This window comes from Argopecten irradians, chromosome 6, assembly GCF_041381155.1.
Source record: "Argopecten irradians isolate NY chromosome 6, Ai_NY, whole genome shotgun sequence".
Classification (NCBI taxonomy): domain Eukaryota; kingdom Metazoa; phylum Mollusca; class Bivalvia; order Pectinida; family Pectinidae; genus Argopecten; species Argopecten irradians.
Window position 1 is genome coordinate 15,300,887 of NC_091139.1, and position 26,943 is coordinate 15,327,829.

Here is a 26,943-nt window from a genome sequence, read left to right on the forward strand (position 1 = left end):
GTCGTCCTAATTTTGTTGTCTCCAATACGGTTTCACCAGCGCAGACAACTTTCCAGAAACAAAGCGCTTTTTAAATGTGTAAAATATGGTTAAACCATTATAAAACTTTCTAATTAAAGTTCGTATTTCAAGGATGTCTTTCTTGATACATGTACGGTGACATGTCAGAAATACCAAAAGAAAACTTACAAGTACACGTTACATGGACGGTTATTGTGCGAATGCGTTATTCAAACTCTTAAACTATTTAAAAACAGTATAGAGTATTGGAATTTCGCGTCCATAACGTCAATTCATAATGCTTATGTTGAAAAATATATTTTAATCTTAATTAACAAACCAGAATATAAGATCACCACATCTACAGAGGCAAATTAACGGGGAAAAAAAAGAAAGAAAGAAAGAAAGAAAGAAAGAAAAATGAAAGAGCGTCATTTAAACTGGCTGCTGACAAGAAAGAAAAAGAAAGAAAGAAAGAAATGGCGTCATTTAAATTGACTGCTGCAGTGTTCTTTATTACAGGTGCGCTAAACCTGCCTATGTTATTAGACTCTTTTTTTATTATTTTTTGTTTGCCTTATATATATTAGGAAAAAAACAGAATAAAAAAGCCTATTAATTAATGTATGCCTGTTTAGGACTACTTTTCTTCTAACTGCTTTTTTAGTTACCTCCCTTACTTAATCATTTTACACACATGATATACATGTGTAATAGCCTAGACTAGATCTGACTAGAAACACTTTTAAAATATCAAAATCTGAATAAACTAAATAACTCATTACTGGGCAAAAATACTGGGAAATATAGATATATAAAAAGAATCAAACAACACTCGTTTCTTTTTCCGGATTATTTATATTATCCGGATTTTATTTTTCATCCGGTACTAATTTTACTGCATACTTGAAGACGTAAACTCATCATATGGCGCCAAACAACACCTGTAGGAAGAGGTGATAAGGTGTCTTCAAATGAAGACAGTAAGAAAACCCTGATCACTTTACATATATGTAATGTTAGTATATTAACTGCATGTTACTTTATGATATAAAAATAGTGAAATTAGCTACATGTGCGACCGTCACATATGATCCGTTGAAAGTGTTTTTACTCTGATATTTGTCAACATTTCGTGATCGTGTTCCTGATATAACGTTAGGCGGCCAATATCGATCATTTACGAAAAGTTTATAGACTTTATTTTTTCCTCGAATGATACGTTTGAATGGTAAAAACAAAACCTATCGTTCTATCATTGTTTCTTCCATCATATATGTGATTATATCTGAATTTGGGAATTATTTCATAAAGTGATCGAGTTGGGTAGCTACTGTTGTAGCGGAAAAGATATCGGCTTCTGACTAAAAGTCAGTCAGAAGGTAAAATCTTTTCCGCTACAACAGTAGCTACGAGTTGGGCTAAACGTCCAGGGATACACCAAAATTTGGGGCAGACGTCTAGCATTTGCACAATGTTCTGTGGCTTAGTGGAGCGATACTCCAACAATGTTAGAGGTATAGCACGACGAGACACTTTTGATCATTACGTCGTCGATATTGCACATCAGAATTTTCTCAATATCGAGATCTAATATTATTGGATTAAGTGGAGCGACTGCTACTGTGATAATAGATTTCTTGGTATAATTTTTTCCAGTAGAAATATGTCTAAAAGGAAAGCAAGCACTGATGGAGCTGGGGACAGGATCCCACGGAAACGACAGATTGTGGAATCTGATGATGAAATGGATCAAAGTGAAGATCTGGATCTTACCCGACGAGCTGACTTCGAAAAAACCTCAGTAAGTTGATCCTGAGGGGTACTATGTACAACGATGGAAGGTTCTAGGGCTGTAACGAGTATCCGAGTACTCGAGTATTCACGAATTATTGAGAAAGATCGGATACGAATATTCGTTACTCCTGATATTTGTGGATCGCGATCTTTCAAAAGCAAAAAAATAGTACCTTCTTTATTGCTGTCATAGCTCAAAAATGTGAAGGAATGTACACTAAAGTCTGAATATCATCGATGTTTTTCACTTTGAAGTAGACCGGAAGTACACATGAGCTGCGTGAAGTAAAGCTAGCAACATGTTATTTTCGTACCCACGCTTCGATGCAATGTTGTGAATTCTTCATAAAATAATAATGATAAAACATAATTATTGACTTCTAGAGATGTAAAAGATTATTATCGATTTCTTTTTCATTACGGGTCGGAAATATGTAAAATTACGAATATATTATATTGGGCAACTGAGTACTGTAGATGTGAACCCCATGTCAAAAACGAAAGGTAGGCTAATTATGAGTCAAAATCATAAATCACCTGATTAGAAATAAAAACTATAGGCCTAGAACCAAAGTAAATTGTAACTACTCTTATAGATTTTAATTTTTTTTTCTTAATTTCAATGTTTTTCTGTATTTGACCAAAATAAAAGTAACAATGAAATGTTTTGATATGGTGATTTATTACTTACCATGATAATGTATATACAGTGTACCTGTTCACAGATGGTTTGACTTTGATTCATGCCGTAATTGATGTGCAGTAGTATTTTTGAGATGACGTTATTTCAAAATTCAAATGATTTGATTTTTTTTACAGTTACAGTGACTGAATCCTACTGTACTTCACCTGTAACTCTATTGCTTAATGATAAGGAATGTAAAACTGCTAAAATTGGTTTTATTATCAATCAAACATTTATCAATATATAAGACCATTATTGATTTATCAATAAAAACAGTTTTACTGCAATTGAATCTTTTGCTTGTATCTAACTGGTGATTCGTGGTCCGATCTGTGAATCGTCAACCCTGAATCGTGGATCGGATCGCCACATGTTAGACAATCCACAGCCCTAGAAGGTTCATATTAAGATTTATGGTGATGTTGGACAGGGCACAGGAGTTTGACGTTCTGTCAATAATATATAGTATACATATATAAAAAAAACAACTATATATACTATATAAAAACAACAGGAATGAAATGCATCGCTTGCCAAAATTTTCACCACCTTCGGTAAAATTTCTGTAAAATTTGTTCTGGGCAATGTCTGCATGTATCACTGCGCCTATTATACAATGAGATGTTATTGTTCACATATATCAACACAAACCTGTTCTGTTCACAACCCCATCACAATAAGTTTAATCCCATGTCAATTTTGAAAGTTTGCAGATTCACGGCCACTTTGTTTTGTCCTGAATCCATGCGCTGACGTCACAAGATGGAATGGGACATCCTAAAAACATGATTGGGTCTGAATCTAAATCAAAAGTACCAAACTGGGCTTTTTAGGTTTTTATATATTAGTCTATAGTGGGTCTTTGACTTATCAGCGTGCTAAATACCTATGATTTGTCTAATATTTGGGGGTCCCGGGTTTAAAGTCCGCTATATTTTCTCCTCTCCTGTGTTTTGGGGCCCGACGTTTAGAACCAGTTTGTGTAAAAGAACAGGGTAAAATTCACATGATTCCTGTCAAGTACGTTACTCCGACCAGTAATTTGAATCAAACCGGTGTCTCAAATGTGAAAAACCATTGGCCTATCGACTGTCTGATCCAAAAAAGTATGTTCTGTCTGATGAGTGACAGAGACCATATTTAACACTGTACATGTTCAGACTATTTGATAAAATTATGTACATGCGCAATGAGCATTTGTCATGATGATATATTTACTTCAGTGGACATAGTATACATGCAAATTATTAGGAAACTCAAATCAATATATTTACTTGCTCAATATTGAAACTGGAACATTTTATTTGCTGTACATATGTTTACTTAAACTTCTAATTCCGCTCCACTACGATGCTCTGCGATTATAATACCCCTATGGTGCCAATCAGCGTGTTGCCTAAGAAATCTTCGGTGTGGTCAAATTCCGCGGAATTATAAATGGCTACTAGTACATGATAGATCATGATGTTCTGATTCAAGACCCAAGGGTCATACTGAGGTGACCTCGAACTGGGAATAGTAAGATCTTGTATTGGAGCATACCATTGAGCATCATGTGGAGCAGAATTACAAGTGTAATTTCAATTAAATTGATAAAATATATATAAAGCAAAATGAAATAAAATTTTGATGTAGCAGTTTTCTGAGAAAAAATGTTGAAAGTTAAAAATTGATTCATAAGGGAAGCATGTGAAAATCAAACTCAATGGTACGAATGTGGGGTTGTTTGGGAAATCTTATCTGTAATGGTTCTCTTTACTATTGAAATGATGATAAGTGTGTATGTAGTATTAATTGTAAGCTCTCTATACCGGTATGTGCCAGTTCTACAAAATTATCAAACTTGTTTTACAGTTGTATACATGTACCTTTAAAGATGCTCCACTGCTGACAAATGACATTTTTTCACTATCTAAAACAGGAGCAGACGATTTAGTGTTCTTCTTCAGTTACTAAAGTTACTTAATTTACACCATTACCACCATTGAAAAGTTTGAGCTTCTAATTTTAATTCAAGTTAAAAATATGAAAAATAATTAATTGCATCCGGAAAAAATTCTGTGGCGCTATATCCTATATTGAATGAAGTACTGATGTCGCATGCACCAAAACTTGAAAAGCAAAATAAATTATTTTATATTATTTTTTGTCTTAATTAGACATATATATACACGATTAAACACCAATTATTGTTCAAATGATGAATATCATTTATGCCCTGTCAGCGGTGGAGCATCTTTAAGGAACATTGACGAAACTTGGTCCTGATGATTTTGATAAGCCACAAGGGTTTGTGTTTATGTTTCCTGGTGTCATAAGTGCTTATAATTACATTGGTGTGTATAGTTTATGTTTTCTGTTTACAGGGAGAGGCAGATATTGGTATTGTTGAAAAGATCAATCTTCGGAACTTCATGTGTCACCAGCGTCTAGATATCACTTTAGGTCCTCATGTCAATTTCATCATGGGACGGAATGGAAGTAAGTTGTTTTTATTTTATTTTTTGTTTGTCATGACAGAGATCCATATATATATGTGGGGGGTAAATTATTGAGTTTCTGTCAAAGAGCATAATACACTAATAACATAGGACCCTATAGGCAGACTTATATCATTGCAACACATTTTAATTTATGATACTGACTGTATAATGAGATGTTCGTTGTGTAAAAACGTTGGTTGTTTTTGTGGTTGCTGTGAAATTACATATATAAGAACAACAATTGTCAAATTTTGTTTAGTATTGTTACTATTGCTCCATCAGCTAATTAATAACCATTATATTATATCAAAACTCCAAACCACAAAAGAAATTACATACAAATAGTTCATGTTATACAGTATCACTTCTCAATTTAGCAATATCATAAACAAGCAGTTTAATTGACCAACTGCTGGGGTTATTAGGTCAAAAGTCAGCTTTTGTGGTATGGAGGTTAGATGTACATTGGACATGTGTGGCATCGATCATTGTACATGGTTCTTGTCTGAAATCTTTTTTTGACAGGTGGTAAGAGTGCCATTATAACAGCACTGGTGGTCGGACTTGGTGGGAAAGCCAACGTCACAAGTAGAGGAAGCACTATCAAGAGCTTTATAAAGACTGGAAAACAGTGAGTATACTCATTCATAAAAAAGAGACACTAAAGTAGGTAGTGAGTACTCACAAAGTGGAAATACTGAGTTCTCACACAGAGGAAATAATGAGTTCTCACAAGGAAAATGAGTTCTCACACAGAGGAAATATTGAGTGAGTTCAGGAATCGCAGGATCTCACACAGAGAAATAATGATACACAGATTGAGTACTCCACACACAGAGGAAATACTGAGTTCTCACACAGGAAATATAATTCTCAACAGAGGAAATATTGAGTACTCATACAGAGGAAATACTGAGTTCTCATACAGAGGAAATACTGAGTTCCCATAAAGAGAAATACTGACTATTCATAATTGTATTCAACCCCATAAGCACCCAGGGCTCTTTGAAAAATTGTCCCCAAAAAAGGACATTTCATTGACGAAGTGATGGTCTGATTGATATGCTGACATGACCACTGTGGAAATGGTCAATTAGATTGTCTGTTTATTACATTATCTGATTATTGTTTCAATCTGTCGATTTGATTTGTTTGACTCTGTTTGCGTTACTTTCTGAGACATGGAATATGTTTATTTCACAGGACAGCAGAAGTGATGATAAAGTTGAGGAACCGGGGTTCAGACGCATACAAACCAGAGGAGTACGGAAACTCTATCATAGTGGAACGAAAATTTACAAAAGAAGGCAGCAGCAGCTACAGATTGAAATCTGAAGATGGTATGTTATAGAGAATAGAGCTCTGGTACTAGTACGATATAGCTGGTTATTATCGGGGGAAAAACAAGAAAATCATATGTTAGCGATTTAAAATTTTCTCCATATGGATTTGAAAAGGAGATATCAATCATTCAACCATTTTTCAATATTGCGCGTATCAAATTTTCGCGATCATATTAATATCATCACCGCAAAAATAACCTGCTATACGGTATATAACTAAGATAATTTTACATAAGTGTATCAAGTAGGCGGATAATTTAACCAGAGTGGAAGATTTTAACATGAGGTTTGTCGATGTTTGACAACCAAAATATTTCATGATGTTTGATTATTTCTCTGCCATACTTATAAGAACGATGAGATTATAGTAGTATTTAGGTATTTTCATTGCTCCATCATAAGAACCATTGATGTAATGTGTCAAAATTGATGATGGCTTTGTCATTAATTGTATGCCACATTTATTGATGACGTAACATTGTCTAGCACATGTGAGCTTATATTTATCATACACACAAACACACACTCTGTGTAAGACAGAACTGTTTTTCCCTAGTAACCATGGCCCTACAAAGTATGACGTAAATCTGAAGACTCATAGGAGAACGTAATGTAAAGGGTGATAACTCAATGACGTTTGTAAGAAATGGGGAATTTCTTTGCTTTGGATAAAATACTTGTGAAAAGGAGAAATCCCACGTTTAGTAGATGATGATAATTTCAACAATGTTATTCTCACATAAAAGTAATTTTATATACAATATGCTTTGTTTTCAAAAGAGAAATTTTTAATCTTGTGATAGTTTTATCATTGTGTCCATGCGCTACATGTTTGTGTATTTGATCAAATGAAATTTAAGAAAATAGAAAACTTCCTGTAAGAAAATAGAAAACTTCCTGTAGGATATAATTTACTGATAAAGATGAGCCATGATGTTTGGTGTTGAAGGTCAAGTGATTTCGTCGAAGCGTGAGGATTTAACGTACATTCTGGACCAGTTTAACATTCAGGTTGACAATCCGGTGTCAATTCTCAACCAGGAGACAAGTAAAAATTTCCTCAACTCTAAAAGTCCACACGATAAATACAAGGTGAGTGGAGATACTATTTCTACTCAAAAACATCCACACGATACATAAGTTTGGTACTGGAATTAATTCACCAAGATTCTTTCAATTAAATCTCCTTGTTCATTCCACACAGTAATAACAGCAAATCTTCTTGTTCATTCCACACAGTAATATAACAGCAACAAGTGCTTGCCCAAAAAAGTTTGTATCTCTGCATTTTGAAAAGATACAATAACAGTTGATGACAATTTTTTATGAAAGTACATAATTTGTTTGTATTAATAAATCCATTTATAATGTAAATATTTTGTTTTGTATTTTTCCAGTTTTTCCTCAAGGCCACACAGCTGGAACAAATGAAGATAGATTACTCAATGGCCAATGAACAGAAGGAAATTACCCGTGAAATTATAGAAAAGAAAGAACAGGTTAATAGAATAGAAATTACTTGTGAAATTACTGTATACATACATGTTTTAGCGGAAATTTTATCTTGCACTCTCTGTAGTGTCTTTGAAGTTCTAATTCATGTGGAGGACTGAATTTTATAAAAGAATATTTACTAAGTAGTGCTTTAGATATATATCCACGCTAACAAACTATATTTTACATTTTGTCTCATTTGCACTCAAATTTGACTGTGCTAAATAAGTTCTTTTACAGTAAAACATATTTATGTGTGTCTATAATATATTTATAATATGTGTATAACAAATAACATATATAAAGAAGTGGTCCACAGAGGTTCATTATATCTGTGTTATACTGTAATAAAGAAATAATTGGCAAGAATAAAAAATTGCCCGTTAAATTGTTGAGAAGAAAGAATAGATAGGAATAGAGACTCCCTGTGAAACTATAAAATAAAAAATCCAGGTAAAATAAGAAATTAAAAGAGAATAGGTATTAAAGGACATAGGCACTCCACTCGTATTACATGCTTCATACAATATTAGTAAAAGCTTTCTTTGGTGAACAGTTTGAATTGAAAGTTATACTTCTTATAAAACTGATCAATAAGTTTGGCTTGGCCAAATGTACTTGTGTATCATTGATTCCTTATCAGCCACATTGGACAGGTTGTGGTTATGTACAGTCTTATATTGAAAAAAATACTTGACAATTCCACAAATCATTGATATATATATACACATGGTGGTAAAAGCAGGTTTCACTTTATTATTTGCATAATGTAGCGATTAAAATTAACCTCCCTGATTACGTATCAAGATAGTATCTTCAGGGAGAATAGCTTTGATGGTAAAATTTTACTATGATACTTCTAATGTTACAGTCATTGCCTATACTAGAGGCAGAGGTCCTGGAATGGGAACAGAAATACAAGTCATTGACAGCTATCAAAGAACTTCAGAACAAGATCAAAGATCTCAAGGACAGCATGGCGTGGGCCTTTGTCATGGAGAAAGAGAGAGTATGTTCACCTTGGGTTTTCTAATGGTGAGGTAGTATGTATGTAATACTGGCTGGTCTAAGGCAATACACTCATGCCGCCTGAGGCTGTATTGCATGTTGGCTACCCATGCAATAAAGCCTTGTGACCTCACAGCGTCAACAAAATTTCTATTTCCTCAGTAAAATTTTAACATTTTTTTCGCAAACTTGACTGGTTTTATTATAAAAGATGCAAACAACAGAATTTTTGTTGAAAATGTCACATAATTTTTCATGTATGAAAAATTGACTTTCAGTCGTGGATTTCTTCATATTTATTTCAAAATGGCGGGATATCATAGTTGTAAAATTGCAATAAAACGTTGAGGTATGAAAGAAAATTACTCTTTCATAAGTGGATATGAAGGATAGGGATATTCTACCCTCAGGATCACAAAATTTTGCAAAACCCTCGGTAAGCCTTGGGTTTTACTATATTTTGTGACCCTCAGGTAGAATATCCCTATCCTTCATATCCACATATGAAAGAGTCTTATATTATTAAAGCTTTAGTCAGGCTTAGCTTGCAAGGTAGGTTAGAACTATCTTTGCATTTATATTAACATCTCAGATCTAAACTACATCATGAATGTATGTGAAATAATTTTCCATGTTAATTTGTGGTGAAGGCATCACAATATGCCATTAGTTAAGGTGTAAACCAACTTTCTTTTGCGGCAAATAAATATCGCTATTTCCGTTTCAAAACATTTCGGGGGATTAATTTTCGTGGAGTTAAAATTGAATGAAAATATATGAATTTATTTGTGCAAGAATTGTGGAAAAATATTGATTCCCAGAGAGTGGAAAAAATAAACCAAACCAAATTCTAACTAAATGTCATGTTTGAATTGGTTGTAGGGTCTCCAACCTCTGACGAAGGAGCTGCAGCAGGAACAGAGCCGGCTGCCTAAATTTGAGAAGAAAGTAGAAGAGGCCAAGGTAATGCAGGCATTGTAAATTTGATCACAGATTTTACAAACAATCTACATAGAGGAATTAATGTTTGGAATTCTTGGATTGTAATGAGTAGGATGCAATTTCAATATTTACATCAATTGTCACATATATTTGTTTTAACAAAAATATTAAGCCTAAGTATCACACTATCCAGGTTTTTTTTTCTATGGGCTATTGGGGGCCAAATTCCCAAAAATATAGTTTACTCCTGGAAAAATTTTCTTCCCAATTTACCAATCTATTTCCCCCAAAAAGGTAGAATGGCCCCTTCCCAATTAAGTGATTTGTTTTACTGTATACATTTAGATAAGTGATAAATAGAATATAATACTCCTTGCTTCGTTATCTTAAATTAAACTTCTTTAAATAATACTATATACCACTTACTTAAAAGAATTTCGACATGACAGATTATTGATTTTGTTTAAAGCCTCTCATATAACTAACTGTTCATAGCTAGGAACAAAGCTGTAGTACTCTGCCAGGGGAGTTAACTCCTTGTTACCTACATTTCCACACTTGTGCCTGTGTTTTCCAGACAAATGTTGACACGTGTGTACAGAAACAGAAGGATATCCAGGAACAGCTAAAGACGATGGGTGATCAGGTACAACAGCTCCAGCCAGAATTCGCCGATGCCAAGACACAGCTCACAGAAAGAAAGAAGGTAGCGAGGAATACACAGAACGATCTCCGTAAAGTGGAGAGCTACTTACGAAAGGTACAAAGGGACAGGCATCTCCTACAAGAAAAGATCAAAGAAATTCAAAAAAGGTAAGGAATACTAAACTCTTTCAATATGTAGATATAATGGAGAGGGATATTCTATTTAAAGATCACAAATTAATAAATAGTTCTGAAACCAGAAGGTTCCTCAGACGTTTTTGTAATTGCAGACTTTATATCAACATACTATAAACATAGGAAAGTATTTGTTAGTCCCTGCCATGAAGTATTGTCCTATCCCTTCCTATAAAGGTTCCTCTTTAATTTTCATATGGAGGTTGGGGCATTTCTGATTTTGATTCTGCAGACATATCTAGTTTCTCTGAAACAGCTATACTGTGATAACATGGGAAAATACAACCAGCAAATGTTTCTTAGTTCAGATATTTATTGGTCAATAGCCGATACTTCGTCACAGATATTGCATAATAAAAAAGTCTTTACAGCTAAAAAAAGCCTTTGGCTCTTATGATTATTATTGCTTCAATACTTTTGTGTGGACAGTGCTCAGCGAGATTACGAGTCTGAGAGGAAAGAGAGGGAGGCAACCATAAAGCAAAAAGAAGACGAGGTGAATGCTCTTAAAGCTCAACAAGCTACGACTGAACATCAGCAGGCTCAGTACCGTCAAGCTATCTCACAGGCCAAGCAAAATGATTACACTCTCAAGTAAGTACTACCATAACATCCAGAGGTTCAGTTCCGTCAAGTTTTCTCACAGGCCAAGCAAAGTGAATTTAATCTTAAATCAGTACTACCATCACATCCACAGGCTTAGTACCATCAAACAAAGTAAATTTACACTTTAGTAAGTTCTACAATTATACCAGCGTTCTTGAGCTAATTATCATCAAGCTATCTTTCTGGCCAAGCAAAGTGATTACACACAAAGGAAGTACTACCTTCATATTTTTTTTTCAGGACAATGTAGAAGTGGCTGTAATGTGTGTACATGGCTAAGATTTATGTAGTTTTCCTAACACAATTTTAGCTCACCTGGCTTGAAGGGCCGGTGAGCTTATGTCATGGCGCGGCGTCCGGCGTCCATCCGTCAACCTTTCTTTAAATCGCTACTTGTCATAGAGTTCTGCATGGATTGTAACCAAATTTGGCCTCAAACATCCTTGGGGGAAGGAGAATAGAACTTGTATAAATTTTGGCTTTGACCCCCCGGGAGCAGGAGGGACAGGGCCCAATGGAGGAAATAGAGGTAAATCCTATAAATCGCTACTTGTCCTAGAGTTCGTCATGGATTGTAACCAAATTTGGCCACAAACATCCTTGGGGGAAGGGGAACAGAACTTGTATAAATTTTGGCTCTGACCCCCCGGGGGCAGGAGGGGCGGGGCCCAATTGGGGAAATAGAGGTAAATCCTATAAATCGCTACTTGTCCTAGAGTTCTGCATGGATTGTGACCAAATTTGGCCACAAACATCCATGGGGGAAGAGAAACAGAACTTGTATAAATTTGGCTGACCCCCCGGAGGCAGGAGGGGTGGGGCCAAATAGGGGAATTAGAGGTAAATATTCGAATTCTTCCAGAAAAAAATTGTACATTGAACCTGTATTTAGAACATTACTTGGCATTACAGAACCAGGTGAGCGATACAGGCCCTCTGGGCCTCTTGTTTAACCTCTTGACAACACGTTTGAGGCCAGTTGCAGTTACCAGGTACTGGTGATAGGTTGCTGATTTTTTAGCTCACCTGGCCCGAAGGGCCGGTGAGCTTATGTCATGGCGCGGCGTCCGTCGTCCGTCCGTCCGTCCGTCAACATTTCCTTTAAATCGCTACTAGTCATAGAGTTCTGCATGGATTGTAACCAAATTTGGCCACAAACATCCTTGGGGGAAGGGGAACAGAACTTGTATAAATTTTGGCTCTGACCCCCCGGGGGCAGGAGGGGCGGGGCACAATAGGGAAAATAAAGGTAAATCCTATAAAACGCTACTTGTCCTAGAGTTCTGCATGAATTGTAACCAAATTTGGCCACAAACATCCTTGAGGGAAGGGGAACAGAACTTGTATAAATTTTGGCTTTGACCCCCCGGGAGCAGGAGGGATAGGGCCCAATGGAGGAAATAGAGGTAAATCCTATAAATCGCTACTTGTCCTAGAGTTCGTCATGGATTGTAACCAAATTTGGCCACAAACATCCTTGGGGGAAGGGGAACAGAACTTGTTTAAATTTTGGCTCTGAACCCCCGGGGGCAGGAGGGGCGGGGCCCAATTGGGGAAATAGAGGTAAATCCTATAAATCGCTACTTGTCCTAGAGTTCTGCATGGATTGTGACCAAATTTGGCCACAAACATCCATGGGGGAAGAGGAACAGAACTTGTATAAATTTGGCTGACCCCCCGGAGGCAGGAGGGTTGGGGCCAAATAGGGAATTATAATTAGAGGTAAATAATATTCGAATTCCTTCAGAAAAGAATTGTACAATGAACCTGCATTTAGAACATTACTTGGCATTACAGAACCAGGTGAGCGATACAGGCCCTCTGGGCCTCTTGTTTAACCTCTTGACGAAACACGTTTGAGGCCAGTTGCAGTTACCAGGTTTGGTTATAGGTTGCTGATTTTTCTTCAGGAACTCCTCCAGACCATGGTTATCAATAGTACTTAAAACAAAACATTAACAAAAAAATATAAGTAATTGATAGTGTGATCTGGCATTGTGAGGTTTGATCATCCAGGGCTATCGGTTTGATTTGATTGATTTAAAGCCGTTAAACATTCAAGGACGTGCCAGGTTTAGGAGGTGAAGATAAGAAGGAGTGCTAGCAGAAAACCAGTGATCTGATCAGTACCTGGCGTCTGCCCTATCAGGATTTAAACTCATGACCCAAAGGTGTACAACTTACGGTAATATGTCAGAACTTATTACCACTCAGCCACCGTGGCCAATCAACGGCCAAACTTGTGATTTAGTATTTCATTATTAATTGTTTGTTTTCCCCAGTGCTGAGCAGCAGAATATTGAAACACGTGTGAGACAGGTGAACAAAGATTTACAGAATCTCCGTGCTGCCAGGAACGACAACATCCGCAGATTTGGGGCCTACATGCCAACACTACTACAGCATATAGAGGAAAGATGTCGGCGTCATCAGTTTCATCGTCGACCTGTGGGGCCAATAGGTAAAACTCTCATGACAGAAAAGATGGTAAATTAAATACTGTCAAACCTTTTACAGCCGTGCTACCCCAACTGAGAAGGACGTGTGTATATAAACCCCTACCGCTCTACCGCTGACTTGTATCGATGTATTGAATGAGTGTACTGTAGCAGTGTTATTTATAGACTCCAGTACTGTTGCCAAATCCACAGGTAAATTGGTACTGGATGCTACGCTCTGGCCTCTCATCCAGCTTAACAAAACTGAATGGCTAGTTAGCTTAACCGATCTATATTTCATCAACAATGCGTCTGTATCTACTTAAGAACAAAACAAATATTCTTCAAATTGCATCAACATTCACTTGACTAGTATGTCTTTACTTCAGATATTTCAACAAATCTTCATATTTCTAGTAAAATAACATATGAAACTCCTTATAGATCTAGTAATGCTCATTACGTACGTAGGGAACTGCCATGTGTCCTGGCTACAGATCGTGTGCAAAAAGTCAAAACAAATGTGGGATTTCCTATATTTAGGATTTTCAATAAGTGGTTTGTAACATTATTACAGTAAAACTAACAAGCTGCAAGGTTAGTGGCATTTTTAGCCGTACTGTTATATATAATTAGCCATCAGCTTGGATATGGTTACCTACAAAATGTAGCGAGTTCAATCACAAAGTGATTATTGCAACCCAACGTATCTGCTATCCGATTGCTCTTTAAAGTTTGTTAATGATCTCAAACACACTAATAACTTATTGTGGCAGTTTCAAGTAACTAGATTATAATATTTTTAAATAGTTCTGATAACTATTTATGTGTAATATCTCCAGACATTGACATGTGTACGGAGTACAGCGGACTGTCAATGTTTTTGACATTTTCTGCAAGATATATTTCACTGTTTCAGTTACGGTGGCCAATAAAAGTAAACAAATACAATGCAATTATATTTAATATGTTATTTCTTCTAAATATAACACTTCTTTGTGCAATTGCAAGTTGTCAGACATTTATTGTGAATGTTTTGCAATGAAATTACCACCTTTATAACATAGAATTCGTGGTTCCCGCGACATCATTTTCCCCAAAAATTTTGAATGCGCAAAATATACAAATAATAGATTTTTTTTCAGCATTTTCAGCCCTAAGAACAAATAAATGTGCAAAGTACATAGGTGGGTGTGTAAGTTACACAAGTTTTTACGGTATTTGTAACAAGTACGATTGTGTTTGGTACAGCTAATGTAGCCAGAGCGTCCGCGATTTACCTGTGGATTGGCAACAGTACTTGAGTCTATAAATAACTAGCTTCACTCCTTTAATACAGCGATACAAGTCAGCGGCAGAGCGGTAGGGGTTTATATACATGCATCGTTTTCAGTTGGGGTAGCACTGCTGTAAATTCAAAGTTAAATGTTCATGGTAAAATGTGATTAGTGAAAAATTTGGCCAGGATTTACAAAATTAGGCAGGATTCTTCAAGTTGTACAGATTTGAGTTAACAGGGTTCAATTGTAATTCAAGACCCAGTTGATGACTCAAGGAAGTGGAAATTAAATTTGTAAAATTTGGACACTTCAACACTCTTAGGTTTATGCACACAACATGTTCTCACTATTGACATTTATTATTTTGTCTATTAATTCACAAACAGGTGTCAAGAATCTAATTATTTTATAATTTTAGGCTCATGTTTCAAGTTAAAGAACATGGAGTGGGCTTTTGCTGTAGAACGGTGCCTTGGACTTCTGATGAATGCTTTCTGTTGTCATGACCACCATGATGAAGCTATTTTAGAGAAAATCTTCGATGATGTTTGTCCTGAGAGACAAAGGCCATCCATTATTGTATCTGCCTTTAAGGTGCGTCGTAATTTCATGTTTATTATACTTTAGTTGCCAGCGTCAGCGTCATTTTAAATGTTTTTGTGTTAAATATAACTGATTATCCTGGATTGAACAAAAGTTTTAACTAGTGTCACCCGTGCCATCACTAATTTGAAATTGGCAGGTTATGAACACGGGTCAAAAAGTTCATAATTTTAACTAAAAGAAAAAGAGTTAAATTGTACCGATTTAAACAATTTTTGATCTCACTTTCAAGGTGTATATGACTCAATCATTTTCAACATCTAGGTTATCAAATTTTGGTGATTTTGTCCTGCAAAATAACCGACTATTGATGTTATTAAAATACTGCTTTAATAATTTGAAATGAATTGATGAATAATAATCCCTGTTCACAGGTTTTCATTGTAATGTTTCTTGTTTATTTGAAATGATAATTTTAAAAGAGATTTTTTTATTCTCCAAGGACTCTTGATATAACCAAGTTTCAATGTATCAAAATTTTAACTATTTTAACTTAACTTTTCCAAATCTGGACTTTTTTTCGTTCGTTTTTTTGCCGCATCAGATTTTTAAAAATTAAATTATTGATAAAGTAGGTTTCTGTACTACATTATCATACATAAAATTATTAAACTTTTCTTAATTGATCTATGATTACAGATGAAAGTGTTAAAATCTTTGTTATACTTACTTGTGCTGGTTTCCATTTCAGGATAAAATGCATGACATCAGTCGAGGGGTAAGTAACAGAATTTACCAGTGTAGCCATACTACCATTCAGATATATCATATCAGAAATTTCATCACATAATCTGTCTGATATCATTGTGATATTGACTAAATATTTTTGTTTATATCTCTGAAATTCAACATAACCTGGATTGTTTTTCATTGGCTGTACCAGGCAGCAAATCCATTGTGATATCATGCAGAAACAAAAAGTTGATGTCAGGAAAATTGACATGACATCAGGAAACAAAAAAAATTTTATGTGTCAGATCTGACAACAGAATTATCAATTATTTACATTTCTTATGATATTTAATATGAAACCAAATTTGAACTTAATTTTTTTTTCCATATCAAGGCTAGAAAATTCTTGGACTTATTTTGAAAAATCTAATTGAAACAATTATTAATTACCTTCTATATGTAACAAATTGGACAGGTAGATATCCCATGCTCAATTTTTTGTAAGCCTATAGATATCTAACTCTGAAGTGTTATGAGAAATGGTTTCTATATTACAGCGAGTAACAGGAACAAAGTACCAGGCAGTCATTGATGTCCTTGAAATGAACGATCCTGTCACTTTCAACTGTCTCATTGACCAGGTAGTGTATCTGTATAAATCACAGAGTTATCTGACCTTGTGATACAGATGTCTTGGTAACATTAATCTATGTAAATCATCCATATACTGTATTTTCCGGAGTATAAGCCACGACTTATACACCAGTGCGACTTATCTGTGGACGAAAACTAAAATCTGACGATATTTTTGCATTATTATGTCGTGATTCACATGTGGAAATCTAAGTTTCACTCGCAAATCATTGTAAAAGTGTTTAAAAGATAAAAGATTCAATGAAAATATATTGAAGATGAAAATAATTACGTATCAGATGCATGTTCATTCGTAAAATTGTTTAATTCAAGGAAAATCCGCCGACTGAAGCATGGTTGTTTACAGTCCCAACACAATGGCGGACTGATTTCGCTATCAATTTGCTGCAGGATTGTTACCAAGAAAATAATAACTAAAACATCAAAAATCATCAAATATCAAACAATGAGCTAAATATATTATCTGAATATTATGTGTGTGCAAGAAATGTCCGCAGACAGCAAGAAAACGATCTTCTGAATGACTGCTAACTTGCACACGTGTTACACGCGGTCAACATGTGCATTTCTCGGAATCCTGTCGCTGTAATTTCAATGAAATAATCAGCAATTCAAGTTTAAACGCGTGAATTACATGTAATATAGAACATTGTAGTGATGTTATAATTACTGCCGTTCTATCATAAGATTGCACGATTGTGTTACAGTACTAGTGTATCGACTCACTGTAGTAGATTACATCGCTACATGGTACAGGTGAAGTGTCTATGTAACACGCATTGTGATTGGCTGAAGTGTGTATATAAATAAACGTTACACAACCTAATTGTACATCCGCGGGAAAACACCCCAGTTTAAAATGACCCCTATTTGTGCAATCGGGACGTTGTAAGTACGTCGAAACAATTACAAATGTTCAAATAGATAAACATCTGAAAAATTAATATTTGTAAAATAGAAGTATTACGCCGTAAAAAATAACGCTGATATATAGAATTCGCGCTGCAATATACATGACTGTTGGGTGTTTTTTTTTCCCGTAGTACACCTAGCACATGTGACGAACTTGACTGACAGAGTTTCCTGAAATAGCTGCTGTAAATATATATAGATTGTGTCTATAAATAAGATGATTGAAAAAAAAAATCAAACATGGAAAGAAATAACACACAATCAGGTTATACTAGCTGTAGAAGAATACATAATATTGATTTAAACATAATAATACTGGTACCGTTAATGAATAAATATGAAGGTCAAGAAGAAAGTATCTGCTAAAACATAACTGTTCAGTTTCATAATTAGGGTAAGGTATATTTAAAATGTTAATTTAACTCTGAATTTTAACTTTATACTGAATAAAAAAAGTGTGGAAGTACTAAAAATCGTCGATCGCCAAGCTGCAAACGCGTGCATATTATAAGTTACCGGTACATGTGTGTTTGCACATCTGTAACGTTACGTTACTATTTTAATCCTCTCGCTAAAATTGTGCTTAAATTAGAAGCGGTTCAATCGATCACAGCCAAAATTAGAAGCAGTCTCAACCGATCATATGTTAAGTTGTTAAATTCGTCGAATATCAGAAGAAAATGAAACCAAGCATGGCAGGCTAAAAAAAACCAGCTTTATTGAGCACACACATTTTTCTCTTCTATTTTTAGATCAACCCAGCCAATCACAATGCGTGTTACATAGACACTTCACCTGTAACATGTAGCGATGTAATCTACTACAGTGAGTCGATACACTAGTACTGTAACACAATCGTGCAATCTTATGATAGAACGGCAGTAAGTGATGTTTAAGCATCAAACAGACTATAAAACATCATTTAATCGATCTCTGCAGCGGCAAACACCACAAGGTCATAATACGGAAGTTTACAAAAATAAGGCTTCGGTGAATTACATCATGGGATACCTAGTTAACAAACAGTGGAAGAACACTCTAAACGAAGTCAAATGATACAGTAACTTTTTACACAGAGATATATTTGATACAAAAAATATATCAAAAAAAGAAATATGATCCATTCCTATGCAATACTGAAGAAATTATTTTACCGGCGCACTGAAATATGAGCGAGAGTAAGCATGAACTCAAACTTGCACACGTGTTACACATATGTTGGTCAACAGAGAATTTCCCGGAATCCTGTCGCCGTGATTTGAATGAAATAATCAGCGATCAATTTTATACAAGTAAATCACATGTAATTTAGAACATTATACCGAGTGTAAACATCGCACTGTCATATTAAAATCATTTAATTGATATCTGTAGCGGCAAACACCACGAAATCTAACCGGAATTTTACAAAAATAAGGCTTCTGCGAATTGCATCATGGGATGGCAAAATGACAGGGAACACTCCAAACGAAGTCAATTTTAGGTTAATGATGCAAGTCTTGATAATACAGTAATCCTTTACTCATCGATATCAATATTACGTGAAATGTATCAAAATAGAGATAAAATAAACTCATATGCATACTGAAGAAAGTATTTTAACCGGCATGCTGAAATATGGGAGAGAGTAAGCGTGAATTCGCGAGGCCACCATGTTTGTTTACACACAAGTAGGCTTACGTAATAGCAGAGTAAACAATGAACAGAAACATGACCAAGTCCATTTTGCTAAAGATATTTACATCATTGTGAGTTTTATTTGTTATATATTTACAGTACAAGTTTATAGAAAGATTTTTTGTGATTCTTATCGATCTATAAGCATTACCGTAGAATATCTTCTTCATTAGAGATCGATCGTATACACAGATGGTTACGTGGTTGCATTGGCATAACTTTTGGATGTGGCTTATATAACGGTGCGTCTTATACGTGTACAAAACCTGAAAAAATCGTAAAAAGGGCCTCTGCGGCTTATACACAGGTGCGGCTTATTGTCCGGAAAATATGGTATGTAGAATTAGAAAACAGGAAACCGAAATCATAAGATCCTGTGTTGCGTAAGACAGCATGCAAATACGCACTCTTGTGTGATTACAAACTTAATACTGTACTTCAAAAAAATTCAAAATGAAAACATCAGTGAAAGATAAACCTTCCAATTTAATTCTTAACTTCGTAATTTGAGCTCAAATAGTATTTAATGAATTGGAGACAAGTGGTGTGTATACATTGTATTGATATTTTAGTGTCATTGGAGTCTATACAATGTAGTTATGTTTCGGAGACAAGTGGAGTGTGTATACATTGTATTGATATTTTAGTGTCATTGGAGTCTATACAATGTAGTTATGTTTCGGAGACAAGTGGAGTATTTACAAATGTACATTGTATTTATGTTACAGAGAGGAGTGGAATGCATTCTCCTGATCAAAGACAATAGGATCGCTCGTGATGTTATGGATCCTGATAAAAGACCAGGCCCACCAAAACATTGTAGAGAGGTAACTACATGGAGTGTAGGACAAAAGCCACATTTTCCATTAGTATGGAGGGGCTTTTGTCTGAGGGCTTTTGTCCGGGGGTTTTCCGGCATACTTATGCTGCCTCTGATTGATCAACTCCATCAATTTAGGGCTACCTTTCATAGCGTATTTTCTTTTGGATAGCATTGTATATACTGTATGACAGGTATCATCAGATGGGTATCCAGGAACAGCTAAAGATTTTCGTCCGTAGTCCGTGGTCCGTCCTTCCATCTGTTAACAGTTCTTGTTACTCCTATTTCTTACAAAGTACTGAAGGGAAGTGTCTCAAATTTCATATGTAGGTAGCTCTAGGGCCCTAGTTTTGTGCATAATGCATTTTGGGACCTATCGGTGAACAAGATAGTCAACAGGTCGATTGTTAAAGTTTTTTTCCGCTGTTTCTCCGAAAGTACTGAAGCAATCTGTCTCAAAATGCATTATTAGGATGTAGTCAAAATTTGAAAGCAGAGGAAAGATCCCCGTTTCCATTGTCAGACATAGATCATCCTTTGGTAGACGCCAAGATCCCTCTGGGATCTCTTGTTCATAACACCAATGATTTCTTTTATCAGGCATTCACTACTGATGGAGATCAGCTGTATTGTTTCCCATCCCTCCGGTACTATTCATCCAAGGGAGGACGTGCCAAATATCTCACCGCTAATGTGGAAGAGGAAATAGCACGTTACAATGAGGAGCTACAATCTCTAGCCAACGAGAGAGCAACTATAGAACGACAGAGGGATCGATTAAACGATGAAATACGCTCCAACAAAACCGAAAACAACAAGACAGAGACTCAGCTGACCAAGATCGGCCACAAAATTAGGGTACTCACTGATGTAAGTATTGTTTGTCCTAATCACGCGAGCCTTTTGTTAGGTAAAGGTAAATAAGGAAGGCTTATTTGTGAATGGAGCAGGAAAGTTGATATCTACAAATTTGAATGCGAATTTAATTGAATTTTAGTTAATTATGAATAAGTAAGATTTCGCAAAATTGTATTGTCGTTAGTGCTGAAACGATTAGTAATTTTTGTATTTGATTATTCGGTCACATGTAATCGATTACTAATCGATTAATCGTTTGAATTGAAGGCAACTATATTGTTTCACTACTGACTACTGAAAACGTCCGCCATGTTTTGTTATCAACTAAAAATAACACCTACTGTATGATATGACAGAGGACATGCCTTATATAATATAAGCCTACCAACAAATAAGAAAAGATTTATTGACAAAACAAACGTATTTTATCCCAAATAAGCTCTGAATTCCGTTCCTGTGTTTTCTTCCGTAACATCGTTTAAATCAAGTCTGCTAACCCGCTGTTTTGACGTGACCTTCACACGTACGACTAATCAACCAAATCTGGCCGCCACGGAGCGACATGACCAAATTTTCGTCAATGAACTTTTTTATTTCCGTGATAAAAAAAATAAAATAAATCAACAACTCTTATATTCAATTAGAATATGAACAAAAACCTTCTTTTTATATGATAAACACGTGCAATAGTAAAATTTAAATGTTCAAGATTACTGCTCCTTCCGCTCCCGAGCGTCCCGGTGGCGATTAGGCCTCCGTGACGTAACAACATGGAGTCGATCGCTAGTGAAAATTGGCGAACAGCGTGTTGCAAGCTTTCTCATGACATCCACTTTTTCATTGATTAATGACTTTAACTTCCACAGAGACGTAATTTAACAAGTATTTCTCACATCATTTATGCTTTGTTGAGTTCAAAACATGTACATGAAGAGATGAAACTCCAGTCGGAAAGGCTTACTCAGAAATCCATGATCTGTCAACGTGTTACAATGCACTGGCTATGCATGTTACGATTAACGATTAATAAAATCTTTAATCGATTATCAGCAATTCGCTTCATTAATCTAATCGCCTCCGATTATTCTACTAATCGTTTCAGCCCTAAAATTTGTCGTAAATTTTTGCTTCATAAAGGAAGGAAGTGTGAAATTATTTTGCCATAAAATATAGTTGTTTGAGAGTAGCATTACTTTTAAAGTTCGTGATTATAAAAATGAAGAGCCTAGTTTATTTAGAGACTTGTTACTGTAAACCAACGTTCTTCTCGGCTACTAAATTTCACGATTTGCATTTCAAAACAAGTTCTAGAAGATGATAATTCGCGGATTTAAAAATTTAATGGATGTGGATACTTCTTTGCCGAGATTAACTTTCGCGATTTTACATAGATCGCAGAATTCTTGGAAGTAAATCGCACGGGAAAGAGAGTTGGTTGATAGTATTTGGTTGAGGCTGATGTCTTTGTCAGTGTTATAGAAAAATAATACTAATTCCTTTGTCAGTGTTATAGAAAAATAATACTAATTCCATTTTGGATAGAAGTTTGATAGTTATACCACATACTAGCAATATTTTTGTCAAATTGAACTTAGGTAATGGTTAAAACCCTACAGTGTTTTGTCTTATGAATTTAAAAAAAAGCTTGGATGAATTTTCTTCCTCTTTCTAGATTTTGCTTATTTTGGAGAAAATGTTTCTTATCTTGCAGGAAATTCAAGATCTGAAAAGTATTGAGGATCCGGAGCCTGTTGACGTTGAAACTCTGGTAGGTTTAGAATCCTAGAACATTATTTCTAAGATTCATTTTTTATTTACATATGTTATTGATATAAATTTGCAAATACATTATGTGTAACTTTTATCCGTACAGCACATTTCACTAGTGTAGAAGGGGTTTTCAATTATACATGTTTTAATTGATATGAATTTAAAAGCAAAAAATGACCATACAATTATGTCAGAAACAATAGATATTGTGACTAGACAATGGCTTGTTATGCCAGGTTAAATATACTATGATTGATGTAATTCATTTTCAGATTCAAATTAGTCACAAATCTGCTCAATAGCAAGCACTAAAATCTATTCCCTTAAATTATCTTTAGGACATACAGATGTTCACATAGACAATGTTTTATCAAAAAAAAAGTCATGTACCCAGGAAAACAAATTAATTTTATGTGAAAAGTTTTACCGTATTCGACCCAGTAAACGCCACCATCCCTATAAGCGCCAATTCCCCCTTTTTAGGCTTCAATTTCACTTACTTTTAATATAATACAGATTGAAAATATAAAAACTTTGTTAGTTTTCTTACTGATTTCTTTTGCAAATTGATTTATGACTTACTTTATAGAATAATTCTATGAAAGGCAAGTCCTTTTTTTCTATTAAGCGCCCCCTGAGTTGCTAATTTCTTTAAGCACCCTGGGCATTTATTGGGTCGAATACGGTATATGAAATTCATATGAAAAGGCTTTCATGTCAATGGTGAAATTCACTTGAAGCAATTTTTGCTGTTTACGATATTTAGGAAGAAGAGGTCCAGACTATGAATGACCAGGTCCAAATACATGAGGAGCAACAAGCAGCGAAAAATGAAGAATATAACCAGGCAAGACGCGAACTGGAGCTGGCGGAGAAAAATTACAAAGAAGTGGAAAGCAAGATGAGGTTCATGGCTGAAGGGGCGGACCCTCTCAAGGTAATATCAACTGATTTCAGAATGTTTGGTAGTTTGAATAATTAGACATGACAATACAGTAAAACACGGTTGTAATGAACCTCTGGGGACCAACAAAATCACTTTCTTATAAGCATAATTCATTATTAATTACAGACATTATATAGGAACCAGGATGCAGAATGAAATTTCCATGTTTTAGCCATGAATTCGCTGTAAGTATGTTCGTTATAAAAAATGTTTTACTGTATCAAACAATTTCATAAGTTAAGATAGTTTGAATGATTAGATGCGAAAATATCAGCTGATTTCATAAAGTTTTGGTAGCTTGCATGATTTATCAAGGCAATATTAATTATTAATTTATTTCCTTAAAGCTATTGCAGTTTAAACGATTTAATCAGAGCAGAAAATTTTGATTTTTGTGTCGCCTGCAATGCAACTATCCGATTTCAAACAATTGTATTGAGAAATATTATATGCATTGTTTAGATACCGTATTTTCCATAATTAGCACCCAGATTGCTTAAATAAGTGTAACAAAGGAGGGGGGGGGGGCTTATTAATGAACCAAAATGTAAGTTGTTAACAAAAAGTCAGCCATATTTACAAAATTTCTGTATTTTTGGTACATTATTCTCTTACATTAGCCTTTGAGACACATTTTTGTATCGTGATTCACATGGAAAAGACTCGCAAGTTCATGTAATATGGTATACAATGCTGATGTTAGAGGCATCACATGTTGTAAAATATTGTTAAATCCACGGAAAGGGGGCGTTTATACAACACTTCTCCAGAAAAGGAGAAGGGGGGGGGGGGGGGGCTAATTAAGGCGAATACGGTAGGTCTTCTTCCCAGCGATATTTAAGATGATACTGATTATGATGAAAAGTATGTTGTCTTTTCATTGAATTCTTAAATAATTACAGTGATTATATACCAGAAGCACTGTTGTCATGGGTATGTGTTGTCTTCATTTCAGGATGAGTTAGGACATGCCCAAAATGAAATTGAGCAGGCGAAATCTCACAAAAAGCATTATGAACAGAAGCTTAAGGAACAAGAGCGTAAGATAGCAGACCAAAAGAAAAAAGTGGAGATGTTGCAAAAGGAAATAGAGGTAAAAATTTATGGATGTCATGTAATGGCGCTATCATATACCTCTGCTGAGAAAATTATATACATTGTTAGCTCCCTTTGAACAGCAAGGCTTGTCAAGCCACTCTGGCATCAGATTTTGTCAAAAACTATGAGTCCCATACAGACTCGATGTTGGGCCTATAGCATGCATAGCATTTAACCAAGTTTGTTTAAATAAATGACCTTGACATTCATTCAGTGTCTATGTCTTAAGGGTCAAATAGGTTAAAATATTGTTAAACTATTGTTAATGACATCCTGTCATTGTTTAAAATGGCTGACATTGACCTTCATTCAAGGTCACAGGGATAAAAAAAAAATATTGTTCAATATCTTAGAGTCCTAGAGATCTGTTGAGTCTGTAGCATGTTTGGATGAAGGGCTACTGAGGTTCTTAAATGAATGACCTTGACCTTCAATCAAGTCATTAAACAACTTCTTGTCAATAACTAAAAGCCCTAGAGACCTGGCTCCGATTTTTCGAAACAAATGTGCAAACTTAAAGCCACACTATACGTAACTATCAACAATAATTCAAGTTAAATTCGACTCCGATATTGTTAGTATTTGTAGATATAGTTGAAATTAAGATATATTAAAGAATATTTATAATGTTGTTTTTTTTTTATATAACTTTGGTATAGCAGTTGTTGAAAGTCGATACATGTAAACATGCCTTCATTTTAAACTGGTCGCCATAGAAGTTACGATTATTGCCGAACGGAAGTCTGAAAGTTCATGACCTGTTTTCGGAAGAGTTTGGACAGACGTTACGTAGTTAAGGTAGTCACATGACGTTCTTGGCAATGACGTTACAATGTCGGCTTACTTCGGCTTGTTTGACTAAGTGGGACCTACCTAGTGTTGTTCAATATTTATTTGATTTTTATCAAAATATTCCAAATCATAATCGTTCATCTTGACTTCGATTTAGTCCTGTCTCTGCATGATTTACAACTGGACCTGGTTATTACAAATTCCGTGGAACCCTTGGAATCCTTTCGTATTATTTAGGTTTTGTACTAAGTGGGTTAGCAATTGTACTACAAATACAGAAAACGAAACAATATGAGATGTATGTTAGGGGTATATTATTGTTTTATTGAAAATTGTTCAAAAAAATTTGTGTGTGGATATCCACTATGTAGGCATAATTTGAGTACATTTGTCAACACATGGCAGTGATCAATTATCACAATTTACATGAATTTGTCTCTTCGATTTATGTGGGTTTAACATAATACAAAAAGTGCCCAGTGACTCAAATATTGTTACGTATTACATGGGTTTTCATATTACCGTAAGTGATAAACGGTGAATAAAAACAAGGATATTGAATACAGTTTGCAATGGATTTCTATTCCATTCGTATAAAATGGGATTTTGTACTATCCAAGTTCGTATTGAGTGGGTTTGACTGTAAATTGACCATTTAATGCATATTGTATGCAACATAATCACTAGGTAGCTGGGGAACACGTCTGGTCCATTTAGCCCTTGATGTCAAAAGTCGGATGATCAAGAAAATTTAGTCAAAGAGTGACTTTAAAGTAGTGTTTAAGTCTTCCTGTTGGGACAAGTAATTTTACCTGTGGTAGTTTGTACACCTAGTGACACAGGTATATTTTGTTAACAGGAAGACACAGCTAAGGCAGAGCAGATATGTCCCAGAAAGGTCAACATGCGGAGATCGGTACAGAACCTGGAGAGTGAGATCAATCAAATCACCAAGCGCATTAAAGTTGAGGAGAAAAGGTAGGATCATTTAAATGCTTCATCTTACACTGCTCTGTGGACTAAATAAAAGGTTTATTTGAATGTACTGTAAACCAACTTTCTTTCGCATGCAATTTATTTTTTGCGAAAGTTTATCTCCACAAATTGATATCTTCTAATATTTTTGCACAATTATATTCAAAGGTATCTCCATTCGATTTTAAACCTGCGAAACTTAATCTCTGTGAAAATGCTTTGAAATAGAAATTGTGAAATTTAGTTG

General features: G+C 35.1%; 1 protein-coding gene across 1 annotated transcript in view; it reads left to right on the forward strand.

The window, feature by feature from the left end:
• Positions 1-965: 965 nt before the first annotated feature.
• Positions 966-26,943, forward strand: part of LOC138325122 (structural maintenance of chromosomes protein 6-like) — a 30,783-nt gene continuing 4,805 nt past the window's right edge. The window contains 21 exon segments of the mRNA XM_069270566.1: positions 966-983; positions 1,660-1,804; positions 4,849-4,963; positions 5,491-5,596; positions 6,169-6,305; positions 7,258-7,400; positions 7,706-7,807; positions 8,674-8,811; positions 9,693-9,773; positions 10,330-10,565; positions 11,022-11,186; positions 13,481-13,659; positions 15,335-15,510; positions 16,211-16,237; positions 16,749-16,832; positions 20,163-20,261; positions 20,858-21,127; positions 22,827-22,883; positions 23,652-23,822; positions 24,787-24,924; positions 26,581-26,699. Of these exon segments, the coding sequence (XP_069126667.1) occupies positions 1,667-1,804; positions 4,849-4,963; positions 5,491-5,596; positions 6,169-6,305; positions 7,258-7,400; positions 7,706-7,807; positions 8,674-8,811; positions 9,693-9,773; positions 10,330-10,565; positions 11,022-11,186; positions 13,481-13,659; positions 15,335-15,510; positions 16,211-16,237; positions 16,749-16,832; positions 20,163-20,261; positions 20,858-21,127; positions 22,827-22,883; positions 23,652-23,822; positions 24,787-24,924; positions 26,581-26,699 (2,681 nt within the window). The 5' untranslated portion in view covers positions 966-983; positions 1,660-1,666.